General features: G+C 40.1%; 2 protein-coding genes across 2 annotated transcripts in view; one reads left to right on the forward strand and one right to left on the reverse strand.

The window, feature by feature from the left end:
- Positions 1-5,231: 5,231 nt before the first annotated feature.
- LOC119732024 (GDP-fucose transporter 1-like) lies at positions 5,232-15,499 on the reverse strand. The gene is made up of 6 exons (XM_038205392.1): positions 15,153-15,499; positions 10,568-10,628; positions 9,498-9,638; positions 8,384-8,500; positions 7,004-7,112; positions 5,232-6,067 (listed from the first exon to the last, which is right to left on the reverse strand). Exons 1-6 carry the CDS (start codon positions 15,401-15,403, stop codon positions 5,517-5,519), a joined length of 1,230 nt encoding a protein of 409 aa, XP_038061320.1. The 5' UTR covers positions 15,404-15,499; the 3' UTR covers positions 5,232-5,516.
- Positions 15,500-15,707: 208 nt separating this feature from the next.
- LOC119732026 overlaps positions 15,708-19,033 on the forward strand; it is a 49,892-nt gene continuing 46,566 nt past the window's right edge. The window contains exon 1 of the mRNA XM_038205394.1: positions 15,708-15,856. The gene's annotated coding sequence lies outside the window, so the exon portion shown is untranslated. The remainder of the gene's footprint in view (positions 15,857-19,033) is intronic.

Consider the following 19,033-nt stretch of genomic DNA (forward strand, 5'->3'; position numbering starts at 1 on the left):
ATTTGTTTTCACTTTTTTGTTGCTGGTTTTGTGTTGACAACTCGATTTATGTGCAGGTTGTTTTGGTCTTTTTGTGCTGGTAGATTTTGCTTAGGTGTGTTCAAAGTAATTTATATTTTAATATATTTATTTATTTACAGGCATTTAATAGGCTGCATTGCATAACCACTAATTGTATTTTAATATGTATTAACCTATATTCTCAATTTTGCTGATAAGTATTTCTTTTGTTTTCTTTAATTTAATTTGATTTCACTTTTTTGTTCTTTTATTTAGAGCACCTTTATTTATAAACTGGTACAAAAAACAGTTTTCGAAACTTAATTTATATTTTACACTCAGAAGATTTTTGTCTTTATGCATGCATCCAATTTCATCATTACTGTGCAGTTTTTTTTTTCGCCGTTACTGGGACACTTCCATGCATAGGTGTCCACCACATGATTTTAAATTCATGCTGCACACGTGTGTTATGTAAACTTCGGAACATGTCACTGAAGATGAGTTCATCTTATCGAAGTGAACTGTGAATGTTTGGGTCACTATCTCAGTAATGGTCACAAACCTACCAAGTAATGGTAGGTCAGTCTATACAGGGTGAGTAAAAAAAAAAACGAAACCCAAAATGTGCGTTCTTTCAGCAAAACGAAAACAATTTACACACATCCTTATGTGATTTGTTTTTGTTTTGCTGAAAGAACACTGAACTTTTTTGCGATCCGTGGACAGAACCTTAAAACGGTGGTCGTGTTTAAAATTCCGTCACTTGAAAAGTGCATGAGTGATTTGAATGATTCTTGAACTAAGAGAAAGCCTATGAATTGGGCTTTCATATCCTAGATTTTGAAAATGCTACATGCAGAACTTCCTTAAAACAATGGTCCCAACATTTGGGTTTTTTTTTTTTTACTCACCCTGTATTCTTGAAAACAACTTCTGCCTTTCACTTTAAACAGGCATGATGGGATTGGCATTCAAAGCACACAGGGTCATTAGATCAGAGTTGTATTTCAACAATAGACGTTCTAAATCACATCCCAATCCTTCAAAATCCACATCTTCCAAATCCATGCTAAAGATTAAATCTGAAGAATCCAAAATCACATCTGGTTATCTTATCTGTGATGTGTCTTTGGATTGTTGCCAGTTAATCCTTGAAAGGAGTTTGGAAAGTTGTAACTTTGAAGCACTGAGGACATGTGATTTTGAACATGCATTGTTGAAATGCAACATTCCATCATGGCCAACTGGTCTCTGTTGCACTGTTGGAACAATGCTCAGTTGAAGATGTAAGACTGTTGTTTTGAATACATTTTTCTTATTCACAAAGTCAGAATTGATGATGGAGGGACTGAGAACCAGTCTATCATTTGTTACAGTAATAGCACCCTCAGGGTGCAGACCAGTAAATCAGTCCAAAATTGCCTACGCCAGCCAAATCACGATGTGCATGCTCTCAAATTCTTCAGCATTAGAGCATTTTGAAGGCTGTGAACTTCATGATTTGTAAAAAGACGGTTGGAAGCCGTGCAGAGGACTGCGAGCTCGTATTTCTGTAAAATGTGGATGATGATTAGACCCTAAAATGGCTCTATTTTGCAATGGAGCGTAGGTGTCCATTTTCAAAATGGCGATGGGCTTCAGGACTGGTTTAGGGGTGATCATCTTTGGATGGAATTTTCTCCCAAAAGTCGTTGTTTAACCCCCAGAAAAATGAACAGAAAATGAAAGATGATGAAATAAGCTTTAATTTGATGTACGTCTTGAACACCTCAGAGAGTTGTAAGTTGTCCTTAATTTCTGAAGTGGTGGCATTTATCATCGAGCTCTATGGAAATGTATTTACTGGTCTGCAACCCTCATGAGGCACAGTGTATCTGTCGCCATATTGAAATCTACGCCATCTTGAAAACATTGCATAACTATGCTATGCATAACTATGCATTGCATAACTATGCATTTATCATCGAGCTCTATGGAAATGTATTTACTGGTCTGCAACCCTCATGAGGCACAGTGTATCTGTCGCCATATTGAAATCTACGCCATCTTGAAAACATTGCATAACTATGCTGCAACTTTGTCATGTAGGGTGCACAGCACACCCATCGAAAACAGGTGACGTAAATTATCTGTTCGGAAATACCGCCTTGAAAACCAACTTCATGGTCACATTTTTTTTTTTAAAGCTCAGATTTGCTTTATTGTTAAACCTTGACAAAATGAAGTTTGTGTCGTTTTGAATTCTCATGTTTGTGTTGGAATATTTAGGTCACAAAACAGACATGTTGTAGAAGAGTATAATTCTTTGTAAAGTAGTTTTTTATCATAATGTGATACAGGGCTTACTTTCGAAAAAAATGTTTCTAAATTGCAACTAAAATCCAAAACACTTGAAAGCTTGCACCATTTTAGGATGTACAAATAAAAGTTTATTTGTAAATAAATTTTATTTACAATATAATGAATTGCTTGCTCCATAGAGTCCTGCTTAAATTGTTTGAACAAAAATACAGAATATTTCTGAATAAAAAATGGTTGCGAAAATAACATATAAAGTAACTTGTCAACCGAGTGAATTCTTTTGTGGACGTTTTTATCCAATATACCAATAATATTCAAACTTGTTAACCAAAAACTTGGCATTTTGAAAGCCTGTAACGAATTAAGACATCCCATAAAAATAAAGACGATCTAAAAACTAAATATTTCAATAGCTACGTCAACAAAAAGTTGTTCCAAAACTAACTGTTCCAAAGACTGAGTAAAACAATAGACGACAACTGCTGTACTGCTCTTAAAAAGCATCTTAAATACTTGAGACTTAATTTAATATTTTTGTAACAATATTTTAACAAACTATACAAAAAGTAAAAATGCAAAATGCACCTTGCGTTTTGCGAAACAGATAAATAGCCCATTAGGCCAAAAAAAAAAGTCTCCAGTTTCTGGTTTGCGCGCGCGTCACCGTAGCCATGCACGTCGGCAAAATTAAACTTTTTTTTTTTCAATGTAAGATAATGTCTGTGCCAAACTCACTGGTTTGACTGGAATCCTGCTGCTGCACAATTTTAACGGTTTTTAGATGGGGTTATGATCGAGTATAAGCTTTATGTGGCCTCTCTGGGCTCCAATACGTTTTGCACTAAATTTAGTCGGGCACCATTTGCAGTCATCAGCCGACATTTGAAGGAAAAAAAATTTTAAAAAGCTGTGTCGCCGCACCACTTTTGGGGCAAGCTCCATACCAGAAACCGAAGACTTTTTTGGGGGGCCTAAAGTGATGGTCACTCTTTGTTTGAACATGGGTCATTCAATAAATGTAGGGTCAAAATGTGACATTTTCCCTGTCTCTGTTTCCTTGGTACTTTGTAATTTGCCATTCAAGTATCATTAAGAATAACTTCAAACAAAATTTGTTGGGTAGGTAGTTTGCTATTCATAATCACTCTTGACGGACGACTGCATTAAGGAGTGCATCAGAATTATACAATCATAGATGTCAGATGTAACAGGGACAGGAAAAAAAAGTGGACCTAAACTTTCTAGAACATTGTAGAACGACCCAGACATGTATGTGTTTTTTTTTTAGTTTGTTTTTTTTAGCTAAAGCGGGGACAATATCCCAGTCCCATCCTACATGGAAAGCACTTGTAAACAAAGTGTGACATCCTGAAATCTTGGGCCTATAAAAAAAAGCCAAAATCTTGGACCAAAAAAATATCAATACCAATTGTATCAACATGATGCTATTCTCAAATGAACACCATACAACCAAAACTGCACATGCTTACATTCACTGTTGCATGACTTAATCTCATTTTTTTTAATGACCTACCACCAGAAAACTTTTAACTTAAAAAAGGGAAAATCTAGAAGATAAAATTAAGGTGTAAAAAGAATGGAATGTAAATGCACCAAAATAGATGACAATTTTTTTTTCCTTCTAAAAGTGAAAGTAAATGTGCTTTATGTACAAATAAATCTAGGATTATGCTTTTCAGATCGTTCTTAACTCTGCGTATAGCAAGCCAACATACTTCTATTGGCTTGACTGTTATAGCACACGTTTAATTCCGCCTAAATAAGATAATACATTCCACATTCAAAGATTTAAAGGATAATGAACATTTCCATACCTTGTCAAATTACATATCAACTGTGGTCATTAAAGGTAGAGTATATCATTTGCAGCTATCCAAAAAGTAACTGACAAAATTATTGTTGAAAAGTGTACTTGGTTTAAAGATAGTAATGGCACTAAACTCCCTGTGAAATTATTCCTTCTGGTATGGTGTCATTTTGAAGAAAACAATAAAAGAAGGCCATTTCCAAAGATGTGTCAATTTGGCGAAGCCTTGAATGGCTGTGCGCAAGCGTTGACACAACGCACACGGTTGCTATAAATTGTCAGTTCAGTGCATGATTTATACTATACTCTACCCTTAAAGGGACACTGGGTCCTGGAACAGCCCGATTGCGCTATAAAAGGCGCTTTGAACGAGATGATGTTGATCGGAAAGAACATTTAAAAGTAGGATATAAACATCCACACAACTATCCTTTCAAAACTGGGCGTTTTTGTGTTATTCCTGTATTATGCGTGCGAAAATTTTGGGGTCCACTTTTGCGACCCCATAAATTCGAGCTGTTTTGATGCTAGATGTGATTTCATTTATAAAGTGTTTGCCTTTTGCGGACGTTGAAGAAACCATATTTTTTGCATTGGTGATTGGTCACCGCTGTTCCCGAGACACACAACGTGTATATCGTACACTGAGAATGACACGAAAAACGTATTCGTACTCCGTCGTGACCGATGTAAACAACTGGGTTTTTTCCGTCTTTTCTCGGGAACGGTAAGACATTAGGTTGGTTTCCTTTCAACCAGATGTTTGAAATAGGCTAAGTAAACAATCCAAAATATGACATTTTCGGGGATTTCAGGACCTAGTGCCCCTTCAACACAACAATAGCATTTCTAATAAAAATATCGATTTACACAGCATGCATGTGTATTATATGTATAACCTCTGTCCAAAAATGTTATAGAAAGGAACTTTTCCCAAAAATAAATAAATACATTTTAACTTGGTCAAGAACTTCTGTATACTACCATGTGCTCTATGATCTTACCAACCCTGTACATAGAAAAATGAATACATACATCACCAAGAAAACCGGTGACGCATGACTGCTGTGTGTTAAATTCCCTCTAATCCATGCATTACTTTTCAAGCCGGTAGCAAGGATTTAAATAAAACCATTTTTCACACCAATGCGAATGTGAAAACGCTCCTAAACATTTTTTTAGTACATGTAGATCCCATGTTTGTTGTTGCAGTGCTCTAATGTACATGTACTATCGAAACCTGAAAGTAAATATGTGAATATTCTAAAGGATTACCAATAAAAGTAATCTGTTAGACCCATGCTAATATTCCAAGGTCCACAGAGGTTCAAATTTTGTTTCATTTTCTAAGTAGCTTTACCGCTTTCTGGAGCATCAGACACTTCTAGACACTAATCATCTTTCCCGATTTCAAACTGTTACTAGCTTTACTATCTTCTGCCATGGCCTTCAGATTCTCCTTGTGTTCTTTCGTCATCTCCTGCCTCCGGACGTGACTGTAGAGGGCCGAGCCGCCCAGAACCAAGAAATTACTCAGCCACCAGAGGGCAGTCTTCACGTCCTGAAAGTAGCCGACGGCCAGGATGGTCTGGGCGCAGGCCTTGGCCGTGCCGCTGATGTTGTGCGTCAACGGGCTGGTGACTTTAATCTGGAGCCCCGTGATGTAGCCGATCAGAAAACCGAAGAGTCCGCTTACGGACATGACCGCCCAGAAGTGGGGGCTGTGGAGGTTGTTGAAATTCTGGATGGCGGTGATCTCGTCGGTTAGGTAGAGGAGCGGCAGGAACAGCAGGAGGGCGTTGATGTTGTTGTAGAACATGAGACGCCAGATGTTGTTCTCGACGGACGGGAGGGTCTTCTTGGTGAAGATGGCATTGAGGCTGACGCACAGGCTGGCCAAGATACCGTAGACGACGCCGATGTACGACAACACACCTGATGAAAGGGGAAGAAATCAGGGTAATAATAATCATAACAGGCAATTATGATTACCCCTGTTCAACGGGCAAACACTCCTGAAACCTTTTCAACTCCCTGGGGAGCATACACGGCCAGTAGGCAGCCATTTCGGCGCTCTTTGCCGTAATCAACCTCTCACAGTAACCAACTCTGCCCTCACAGGTACCCATCTACTCCTGGGTGGAGAGAAGCAATGAGTGACGAAGCGCCTTGCTCAAGGGAACACGCACCATGACCCCAGGCAGGACTCGAACCCACAACCTGCAGAATTACCCACAGACCACAAATTTAATGCTCCGGACCACTAGGCCACGGCACTCCAAACATGAACAAATCTCATTTTAAGAGACCCTTAGAACTACAGACTCCATACAGAAACATAGAGCCATTAACAACGATCATGGACTTAATCTGCATGCACAAATTAAGTTTCATTGGAATGTGCACAAACCCATATCTTGTGGGCAATGGTTGCATTGCAGCTAAATTCACACTGCACCGGCACTGCAGCGTTCTGCGCCACATTGCGCAATACGCGCCATGCTCGCGCCAATCTCCATATAAGGAGATGTCTACAGCTACTCGCAAGAGGCACATACCATAAAATAGCTAGAGGGGTGTTTAAAAAACATGAAGTAAAATTGTTAAACAAAATTGTTGGAAATTTATAATTTTTGACTTGTTTTGACTTTTTGACTTAAAGGTATTTATGAATGGGAATAAATATGTGCTTGGGCAGTGTTAAACATACGTTTGAAACCCGCACAGGGGTCTGGTCGCCGATAACGTCCCTCGCCTTCCGCTCGGCCATTATCGGCGTCCAGACCCCTGAGCCAGTTTTAAATGTTCTTGTTTAAAACTCGCCAAGCACATATTTATTCCCTTAACCAAATACTAGAGACAGTCTGGTACCTGCACTATCCTCCTGGTTAACGCCTAGGAGAAAGCCTAGGATGATGATACAACAGCACAGGATTGCCTTCAGAGACGTGGTCTGCTTGAGAAATACGTAGGACAACATCTAAACCAAGAGCAAAAAGAGAAAAGTAAGTTGCCAACTACTAAGCTAAATTTTGCTATAAACTTGACACAATTCAAATACTGCCAAAAATATTCAGTGTGATCTATTATTGGAAGTTTATGTTTTCCTTTTATTCTGTGAAACCTAAACTTCATCACTGTGTCTAAAGCTCAGCTCCATGATGATTCTCACTAATTTTATTGTGATGTTTATTTTAATATGTTCCGGGTATTCTGAAAAGTCACTGGCAGTGAATTGAGAGTGGAATTTAGAGGAAGAATTTTAATTTAAAATGTGAACCGGTACATTGCATGTGATTTAGAATGGTGATCTGTTTTTGTTAAGCACATATTGTTGATGTCCCGTCACGTGGCCTGGCCTCTAATGTGGCGCACTTTGATTTTTCGCCACTAGTGCCTTGCTAGAGCAAAAGTTTTTACCTCAAATTTAACAGCGAGTGTGAAATTTCATCAAGCCCTAAACATTCTCATTCATAAATCTTGAGTTTACCTACCTGTTACAAAGTTTACAGAGAAATTTATTTTGGCGTGATTTGCCAATTTTATTATGAAGTGCTCTTTAATCCTAACTCCCTAGGCCTTTTTGCTAGGATGTAGCCTCAATCCTGCAAAATCCTCCAATTGGCCTCATGGAAAAATAGCATAAAGCCTCAATCCTGCAAATTCCTCCGTTGTTTCTTGAATGTGGTCCATGGAGGGTCGACCACTGCCTGAATCCTGCAAAATCCTCCGGCTATGACTGTCAATAGGCTGAGGCAGAGTCAGTGACATCCTGGAGCAGTGCGGAGTATAATCAAGGACTAAATTTATGCACGGCTGAGCATAAACAACACAAGGTCCGGCCCAAGACCTTGACACAGTGCGTACTCCGAAATCAGCAACGCACTTTGGCCATGTAACGTCAATCCTGCAAATTCCTCCAATTTGCAAAAAGGATTTTGGAGGATTCAGGGCGGTTAGGGTTAAAAGATGGGTCCAAAAATAAGAAAATACTTTTCTGACAAACTTCTAGTTGGGTATGCGAGTGGAGATAATAATAGTTTATCAGAATTTGCCAACTTTAAAAAAAATTCTTTAATGTTAACTTGTGATTTTCCGAGGTTTGTTTAAGTGTGCCACGTTAGGGAACACTCGGCCGATTTTGTGCCCACTTTTGGAAATAATTTTTTTTTTTTTTTTTGAATTTCCGACTAAATTTCATGACACTGAAATTCAACAGCAAGTATTATTAAGGTAAGTCGTAATACTTACCACATTAAATACTGTAGTCAGGGACCGCCCAATGTTGTAGAACGCCACTCCGACATATTTCAGACAAAGGTTGTTCATTGTAATCATTCCAACAAAGACAATAGAGAGTGGTAACACCTGTTGATACAATAGAACCATTAAGACAATAGGACTCAGAAGTGTGTTGCTATCAAATCAAAAAGTTAAAACCCAGAAAAGTTAATTCCAATTGAAAGAGTTTCTTTCCAAACACGATATATCAATATGGCTGGTAGAGTAACCTTAATAATCTAATGACTTAACCAGATACCATGAGCACTAACCACAGATCAAGTTTGTTTGAGATTGATGACCGACAGTAAACCTTACCAAAATGGAACATACACACATTTTAACATTACATACCCTGTGTGGACATTCCTTTGTTTTTGCACAGTTAAGGAAAACTGGAGGAAATTTTTTTTTTTACTCACACTGTGAAAACTCTCTTAACCCAAATATTTTATCCTGATTTTCTCTTCATTTTGGGATGGATGACCCTATTGGCCAAAAAAAAAAAAGTCTCCGGTTTCTGGTATGGAGCTTGTCCAAAAAGTGGTGCGGCGACGCGGCTTTTTTTGTTTTTTTTACCTGACTTTTTTGCTTCAAATGTCGGCTGATGACTGCAAATGGTGCCCGACTAAACTAAGTGCAAATATATGGGAGTCCAGAGAGGCCACATGAAGCTTATTCTCGATCATAACCCCATCTAGAAACACGTTAAAATTGTGCAGCAGCAGGATTCCAGTCAAACCAGTGAGTTTGGCGGTTTTGAGACATCATCTTTCATTGAAAAAAAACTTTTTCATTTTGCCGACGCGCATGGCTATGGCGACGCGCGCGAAAACCAGAAACCGGAGACTTTTTTTTTTGGCCTAACCCAAAAATGCCTCTAAACCTGTTTTCCAGAGAAACCGTATGTGGACCTGGCTTAGTCCATAACGTTCACACACCCTGCATTATGTGGATCTGTTTTGTTGTCAGGTCCACATAAAGATGGTAAGGTTGGCACACTCAGACACGTTTGTTTATGGTGTAAATCGAGGGTTTTCTTTTGTTCCTCTTCCCTTTTCCTTTGTTTGTACTTTGTCTGTACCTCTCTGGTGATCTTGTAGTCAAATTTTAATGCCGGAAAACTGACAATAGAGGGCGCCACAGTTCCCAGAATGCCTAGCACTACGCAAATCATGACCGTGACGCTGCATTGGAAGAAAGTCACAAAGAGTGGTGCATCCAGCTGCAAGGAAGACAGAATTGAAAAAACGAAACATTTATTCAAATCAAGTCAGCCACATGATGCGGAAATAATATTGGAAAAATCGGTGAGAAATAGTAATCACTGAAGGTGTTGTCATAGTAATAGGTTATTACTGGACCTGAACCACCAGCCTACATTGTACTGTCCTCTGACCGAGTCATTGACTGACTGATCGACTGACTAACTGACTCACTGACTCCCCCACTGAGTATGAACAAAGACTCTGTTGTCCATGTCAACTAGGTAAGCTGCCTTATTTTTCAGGCAGTCAAGGTACAAGGGATGGATCGCAAGTCATCACAAGTCATCACAAGTCATCACAAGTCATCACAAGTCAGTCACAAGTCATCACAAGTCATCACAAGTCACCACAAGTCATCACAAGTCATCACAAGTTATCACAAGTCATCACAAGTCATCACAAGTCATCACATGTCATCAAAAGTCATCACAGGTCATCACAAGTCATCAAATGTCATCACAAGTCATCACATGTCATCACAAGTCATCACAAGTCATCACAAGTCATCACATGGCATCACATGTAATCACAAGTCATCACAAGTCATTACAAGTCATCACAAGTCATCTAAAGTCCTCACAAGTCATCACAAGTCATCACAAGTCACCACAAGTCATCACAACTCATCACAAGTCATCACAAGTCACCACAAGTCATCACAAGTCATCACAAGTCATCACAAGTCATCACAAGTCATCACAAGCCATCACAAGCCATCACAAGTCATCACAAGTCATCACAAGTCAGTCACAACTTATCCAGTACCAAAACTATTCAAACAAGGTCCACAGTATTTCACCAGCCAAGTTTGACGTTTTCAATACCTTAAGTTTTGGGACTCTCATACACAGTATTGAGAGTCCTAAATGTTCAGACTAGAGTTTACCTTGAGATCCTGGCTACTCAGAAGATATTTATTGATGAACACCAGGGAAATGGAGATAAACCTGAAAGAAAAAAAATATCAAAATAAATCACCAGTTAGGCCTAATGGTTTGAGGTGAACGTCACCATTATATTTGTTGACAGCACATGTACAGCTGCCATGACTGCTGGCTTACTGTACACAATGCCAAAAGAGTGATTTTGACGTTCCTTGTAACGTTGACAAAAGGGAAGAAAAACCTTTTCATTTCTCACGCACGGCAAATTTAAAAGACTGAATTAAACTTTTACTGCCACCATCAATAGGCTTTAGAAGAGCAGCATAAGCCGATTTAATTAAAACAGAAGTATTTTTCAATTTTTTTTCAAAGGTTTACTACACAGATGTTACAGACCTTTAATCACATCTTGAGTGATTTTACACAATAAAGGGAAGGGAAAAGGCGCAAAATCGGTGGCTATTTTTCTTCCCACAATACTTATCATCATTGTGCAAATTCAGGGGAAGTGGTATTTGCGAAAAGGTTAGATACTGCCAGACAAGCACGACTAGTTTCCATGAAAGCCCGTCCCACTCCTATTATAGGTTGGGGATGTGTGTGTGGAAACCTTGCTAATTGTTGTTGTGTACAGAATGCTAGCAACGTCAATGAGACTTTCAAATGAAAAGAAAAACCTTCAGGGGAAAGGTATGAACATTTGCCCCTATTGAAAGATCGAATGAAAAAAATCCTGGCAAGCATGATCAACTTTGCCACCATTGTCATGGCTGACTGAGGTTATTGCTTTCGGGTCAACGCTTCTACCATGGCGGAAATATCATAGACATGTCATGATTTTAGATACCTATCTAAATATTGATTCTGCACTGCCTGAAGATTTAGAAAATACCTCCTCTTGATATTTTACAGTGTTTGTGCAAGACGTTCAAAGCGCCGCACTTAGCCGCGGCAAAACTAGAAACGGACAAAACGAAGGAGATATTTGTAGAGCAAGCATAATGTATAGCGTATCGACACAATTTCATCGTCATAGAATACTGCTGGCTGGAACACATTTTTCCCGGGAGTAGGGGGTGCTGAAGCATATTCCAGCACCCCAATCCAAAAAGTTGGGGGTGCTGCAGCACCCACAGCACACCCCGTTCCTGCGGGCTTGGCCTAGGGCCTAAACGATATAGCCGGAGAGATCTTACATAAGTTACAGCGCCCTCTTCGATGCATAGATGAGTAAAATGCACTAAGCGGAGAAAAAATGTTACAACCTGACTCCACTTTTTTCTTCATATATCATCTCAATAAAGGTCATTCATTGTAAAAATGATAAGTCATGAATCTGGGACTAGAAAAATGTCTAGACTCCCCATAGAATTTTTGAATTTGTACACAATCTCAGTCAGAGTGGTACATGGTGTCAGCTGGCAATTTTTTTTCCCCACTAAACTCTCCATAGACTTTGTACACAACCAAAGAAGTGGCATCAGGTTTACTACTAGCCCGACTGCGTCTGGCCGTACAGTACTATCGCAAGCTCTGTAGTACGGCCAGACGCTGAATGCTTCCCAAAAGACTGAATTTTTTTGGCCGCTGATGTAGCGATTTTGCTACATCTTTTGATCGAGATTATCTTTTCATCCAGGACAAAAATTTCCACAGTTAAGGTTCTTAGTCGTAGAGCAACTCATACCTTTCCGAAAAAACGTTCTTTGGTCTCAATATTTTCATCCATCTGGCCAAAAGACGACTTTCAGTGATCAACTTCCACAAATATCGTCCTGAAAATGCTCCCCCATGCGATTTCAAAATGGCGGCCGCGCTGTAACTCATGAATATGCATGAAAAGTCTGTGACGTGTGACCTCGTGTTTTTGGACGTGCGTGCGGCGGCGCCGTACGTACATGTACGTCCGCGCGGCGGTGTGCATGCACGTACTGGGCTGTTGTCTACAAGTAGGCACTTCAGTGGGGTGTCGAATTACAGGAGTCTTAACCTCAACACACGCACACGCGGAACCAAGCACACAGGCTCAAATGTCCTGATGAACTTTGAAAAATCATAACAAAAAAAGTGCTGAACCGATCGTTTTCAAATTTGGAGACATTCATTCTGAGTATTTCATGTGTACTTCCACCGAAATTCATTGTCAAATTCTTCGTTGATCTGGTTTTATGGCGACAGAAGTAACGCGGTGCCCATACTTCGCGATCACCTTCTCGTGCCGATCTTGAAGGTCATGACGCGGCACCGCTTTTCGCGGCACTTCGTATGCACTCGGTTTCGGGGTGAAATTTTCCGGAGGGAAACCGGGCGTTCTGATTGGCTGGAGAGCTTCATCGTGAGCTTTTCCGAATAGATCCGAAGACATGCTTTCACATGGTGTGTGTTCTAGGTCGATCGGTTCACAAAGAGTGGAGATACGAAGTTTTGAAAATTTCAGCATCGTTTTTCAAGATGAAAATTCATGTTATTTACCAGGGAACAAGGTGTGTGTAAAACATTGATATTCAAGCTTTATATTGATATAAATGACAACGATCTACGATTTGAAAAAAGTCAACGGAAAGGGAAACGAAAATGATAGCACTTTTGGAGAGTTGCCTGTACGCACGTAGTTTGTGTGTACCGCGTGCGTGCACACGGCGCACCGTGGCTTTCCACTGCATGCCTGCCTGGATGCGCTGCGTTGGTCGGCCCGTCACTGGGCCACGTGGTGCCGTGGCCCCGTGCCGTGGGACAAATGTTGCTTTAATGCTTGGATCGTTTCGTCCGTGTCTGCGTCCAATTGCGGAGCTTTATTTCAGTGAAAATGTTCACTGGGGATAGTGATAAGGGCACTAGCTTATATTTTAGTGTAAATGAAAAACAAGGATGTAAAGTGACTATGTTTTTCACCGTTTGTGAGGCGACCGTTCCAGTCATCTACTTCGCCCCCAAAATGGACTCTCAACCACTTCGCCCCATATTCAATGCCGTTATAGTAACAGCCATGTTGCCCCAATGTCAGTTCGCCCCAAATATTTCTCCGCGTATTAATTATCCGAAAATCATAAAAACAGAAGTCTATATTCCGCTATTAAATTCATCATGATCATGTACATGTCATTCCTACTTAAATATGGGTAGTGTTTTTTTTTGGTAGTTTTTGGTATATAAACTGCAACTTTCAAGTTTCATAAGTTCTATTCCTCCATTCCAAGTCTTAAGGTTATAATTATCATTAATTAATAACTCGTTGATATAATTATATTCAAATTACATGCTCGGTTGTGTTACATATGACAAACAAAAAGGCAGTAGGGGGCCTATATCTCCCATTCGAAGTTTTAAGTGTTCGTACACAGTCATGCAGGCCTACTTAGCTTTGGCTGTGCTTTCGCATCAGATTGATTACATTTTCTAATTAGAGGCAATTAATTAATAAGGTTGTGACTTTTTGAACATGAGAACAAGTAAGGCACTTTTCCTTTAACATTATGGGAATATTTAATAATGTGTACCTCGTATATCTTGTTAACAGCGCACAAGTTTGCTAATTTTAATTAATTAATATGCAAATAAGATGCAGGACTAATTAATTCTTTTGATTTTATGTGCCGAAAAGACAGCTTGGCATATGTAGATTATATTCTGAAAGTTTCATGTACATGCAATAAATATATTTCAAGTTATAAGCCAATAAGTGCATTTTCATGTGAATTCAACGGTGCCACCCTTAAAACAAAGAAAATAAAAAGATTGACCTTTGACATGGGACTTCTTTGCCATTGACAAAAAGTGGAACAAAAACGTCCGTATCTCCGTAACGGAAGGTGCCATTTCAAAAATTCAAAAAGATTTTTAATGCCATTGACCTGCCCTTTCATCCTGTAAACATTTTAAAAACAAAAGAGCAACAACAAATTTTCACCTAAAGTGCCTACTACAAGTAATGTACATGTACATATGTACATGTACGTACGGCCCCGCCGCACGCACGTCCAAAAACACGAGGTCACACGTCACAGACTTTTCATGCATATTCATGAGTTACAGCGCGGCCGCCATTTTGAAATCGCATGGGGGAGCATTTTCGGGACGATATTTGTGGAAGTTGATCACTGAAAGTCGTCTTTTGGCCAGATGGATGAAAATATTGAGACCAAAGAACGTTTTTTTCGGAAAGGTATGAGTTGCTCTACGACTAAGAACCTTAACTGTGGAAATTTTTGTCCTGGATGAAAAGATAATCTCGATCAAAAGATGTAGCAACATCGCTACATCAGCGGCCAAAAAAATTCAGTCTTTTGGGAAGCATTCAGCGTCTGGCCGTACTACAGAGCTTGCGATAGTACTGTACGGCCAGACGCAGTCGGGCTAGTTTACTACATTCTCTCAAATCTGATTTAGACGACTGATCCCCCCCCCCCATTCCCCTCCCCCTTCTCTCTCCCCCCCCCCCCCCCCCCCCCGTCTTTCTTAATCAAAATTCCAAAAATATCGCCCCCCCCCCCCCCCCCCTAAACACGCCCAACAATGGCCCAACACCCCAAATCTTCACACACCACATCACGGATCACTTTTTTAAAAAATGGAGAGAAAAAAACGTACCAATAAGCGGCCACAACGACTGCAATCTGTACGAACTTTTGAAGCAGTGATTTTTCCCCGCCATTACCACCAGCAGCGGCAGGATTCATCGCCATTTTCCCTTCCCCTTGCTCCTCGTCGCCGGTGTTTTTACCACCGTTTGTTTTCGGCTCTGATGTAGATAACGACATTGACTGAGCCGATGATAGACCGCTACTGCCTGAAGCAAAACGTGGTCCGGTCCTCGCCCTGCCACGCACACCTTTTGTCATTTGCACAGGGATTAAAAAGGTGGATTCTGTTTACATTTTTTTACTTGTGTAAACAGTGAAAATGTGTTCCACATGTATGCAATGCATTGCCAAATGCAGTCACTTGAGGGCGCCAAACACAACCCCTGTTAATTTCTCCGCACACACTTGCATATGTTGGCCCGATCCGATCGTGGTAATACATTTTAGTTTTTACGTTAGGCGAATACTAAACTCTTTGGCGGATACATTGACCTGATGGTAAGTGCGATTTCGAAACATGTGTCATTGAACTTTGCATGCCTACTTTAATTTGTGACTGCTTTTTTACCAGTCGTCGAATTAATTGGCGTGCACTTGACCTGTAAAAAACGATTGTGTAAATTTAGCATAGGACTATCTGCTGTGTAGAGTCTGAGGCTTTAGCATGAGGCTACTTTTGGTTCAGCTTCGGTATTCTTTACAAGCCAAATGGTAAGCTTTTGACAGTTTGAGGAATGCTATTGCAACCCGGCCTTCTTTTTCTGCAGACATTTGCAGGTGGCTTTGCCCTGCCCCCTTCGATTTGTTTGTTGATGTTGTGTGGCAGGTTTACAGGTACGGTATGCAGGCCTATCCTCTCTGCAGAACTGTTTTCCTTTTTTTCAGGTGAGGTTTCCTTTAGGCCAGGTGTCCGTTCTCTTATGCAAAGGCCTACTTAAGTTATCGTGTACTCCGTCGAAGTCAAGGAAATATATTCTTCCCATAAATTACATTCAATAGGAAAAAAACACTTGCAGAAAAATTCTGAAAAATTCTTCGTGATGTAGCTGTGTAGGCCTAAATGTTTATTTATCGATAGTGTAATATGTTTATATACTGTGATGCTAAGTTATTCTATTTGTTCAAATTTTCACAAGAAATAGATCCATTGATAACGATAAACTTGAAGCAATTTCCTGTTCCCGATTTCCTGAGTCAATTCGCCACGCATATGTACAATATGTTGAACACATTAAGGCGGTGGGACGCCTGAGAAATTCTGGTGTACGTGTCGCACTTCCATTTTGTAAGACCTTCAATGTAAAGATATCCAGTCAATTCGACCGTTTGTCAACTTGACTGGAACCAACTCGACCATTTGCCAACTTGTCCATGTGCCAACTCAACCATTTGCCAACTCGTCTGTTGTACAACTCGACTTAAAATGTGGAGTCAACTTGACCATCCAACAAACGTCTGGGTTCCGTGATTACTCTAATGTCTTGTTTATGTGCATGCTAAACATGTACTGTGTAGTGCCTTTTCTAGTTGTTGAATTATTTCCAAACTCAACTTATTTGATGCCTAACAATAGTTTGGAATAAGTTAAATTACCCAGATTATAGGGGGCGGCCGCAGCTTAATATTATTGGGTTTTATTTACATTTTCTTTTTATTTGTTCACCCGTTTCCTTACTATCCATCTCCTTCATTATTTCTGTTACATTTTATATTTTGTCATTTTAACTGAAAACTTTTTCAAAATTTTTAGATTAAAATGACATTATTGACTTTTGCGATACACTCTGCTCCTTGAAGAAGACTACATGTACATTGTACATACACTTTTCACAATACGGCTACAACAAGAGCCAACAAAATGGCCTCCTTGGCCTTGCAAACATCCATTCAGCAAGCGATAATATTGTTCCTTGAGCCGTATCATAAAATCAACCAGGCCCGCGGTCTGGTTCATGATTTAGAAGTCGGATTCTCCAGCGCCCACTTTTTATCATGCCACGTCCTGGCAAATTTTCAGCCCAGTAATCTGGCCTTTTTACCCATCAATCACCACGCATCACCATGCTTTTTAGATGACCAACATTCCCGAGACGCAAGACAAACAGGTCCCTCTGTGTATACAATGTCACAACGGACGAGTTGCAGGATGGACGAGTTGCACGACGAACGAGTTGTATCAATGGACGACTTGACTTTCTAGTCGAACACACACCGCAGTCGAGGTGGCACAACGGACGAGTTGGCAAACGGTCCAGTTGGTTCGCGTCGAGTTGGCAAACGGTCGAGTTGACTGTGAACCCATGTGAATCAGGTGTAACGCGTATGCTGTGATGTGAGAATGCATGAAATGACAAACGTTGTTTGGGTTTGGAATTTTATTTGTCGATTTATTGAGTTATATTTCACAAGATGTGAGAGTGAACAAAATTTGTGACAATACAGATTGTGTAGTGTTATGTCTCAGGGTATAATAGGCCTACTCAATTTTTTTTTCCCCCATGGTTTGAGATATTCTGGTTTTTCTTTTTTGATTTCATTTCATCTTGGTAATGTATTTAAACCAGTGTGCCAAGGCCAAGGCTTTGACCCTCAAGCCTCGAGGCCAAGGCTTAACCCTCAAGGCCAAGGGCAAGGCCCTGTTTTATGAAATGACCACTGATATAGAACTAATTATAGTCACATGAGTGACACACCTTTACGCAAGGGCGGATCCAGAACACAATTTGGGGGGGGGGGCAAAGAAATTTTGGTCCCCCCCCAAAAAAGTGGGTCAAAAAATTACGGCTTGGGCTTCGGGGCCCGCTTAAGGGCCCCGAAATTTTTTTGGATTCGAGATGCTCTGTGGTGCGATTTGAGGCAATTTCTGACCATTTTAACCGATGTTTTTTGAGGAAAAGATGGTGGTGTACTCATTGCCTGCCTTTATTACAATGTCACATAAAAAAAAAAATGGTTTCGTTTTTTTTTGGGGGGGGGGGCATGGCCCCTTTTGGCCCCTCTGGATCCGCCCTTATCATCACGAATTGCTCGTTACGAAGAACAACATTTCTTTAATTTCTGCAACATGCTGTGGAAGTGTGCCCAACACACAAATCTATAGGGTGCTTCCCTCCTCCATGGTAATACGATTAAAATGGTAACAGCAAAATTTCGAACAGATTTATCTCTGGAAAATGCAAAAATCTATGGGCCTTGAAGAGCCTTGACTCAAAATTGCAAGGCCCTGAACCCTCAAGGCCAAGGCCAAGGCCAAGGCTTTTGCCCTCAAGCCTCGAGGCCAAGGCCAAGGCCCTAAACTCCAGCCTTAAGGCAGCCTTAAGGCCAAGGCCCAGCATCAAGGCACTACATCACTGATTTAAACGATTGGTTGTTATTATGTTTCGGTTTGTTTTCTGCTTTGAGATGTAAATACATGTACTGTGATGTACCGGTACATGTAAAGTTAAGTTAGTGGACTAGTACATGATACAACATTGGGGAACAAATGTTAAATTTACCATATAAACAAAACTTTATGTACACATGGGTCCATTTGGAGGTAGTAAAATCAGGTCAACTTTAATCACACATGTATATCTTTTAGCCACCAAAATTCTCCAATTTCCATAAAGACTTCACAAAGATCCTGATGCAGGTACTGAGTTTTTACCAGATAACTTTGAGGTCTCAAGTTCAAATGTAAAATACATTTCAAGTGAAAGGAAGAGATTTAAACTTCAAACACAAGACTTAGTGTGTCCATTGTTTTAAACAAATATATGGAATCACTCACCAGAAATACTTGTTACTGATGAAGTGTTTGGCTGTGGTGTTATAAAGGGTGACCCCCAAAAAATGCAACCCTAAAACATTTGCCTTTAAAAAAAAAGGGATATGAAAAGTATCTTG

The sequence above is a fragment of the Patiria miniata genome, unplaced genomic scaffold (genome assembly GCF_015706575.1).
Source record: "Patiria miniata isolate m_02_andy unplaced genomic scaffold, ASM1570657v1 HiC_scaffold_24, whole genome shotgun sequence".
NCBI lineage: Eukaryota > Metazoa > Echinodermata > Asteroidea > Valvatida > Asterinidae > Patiria > Patiria miniata.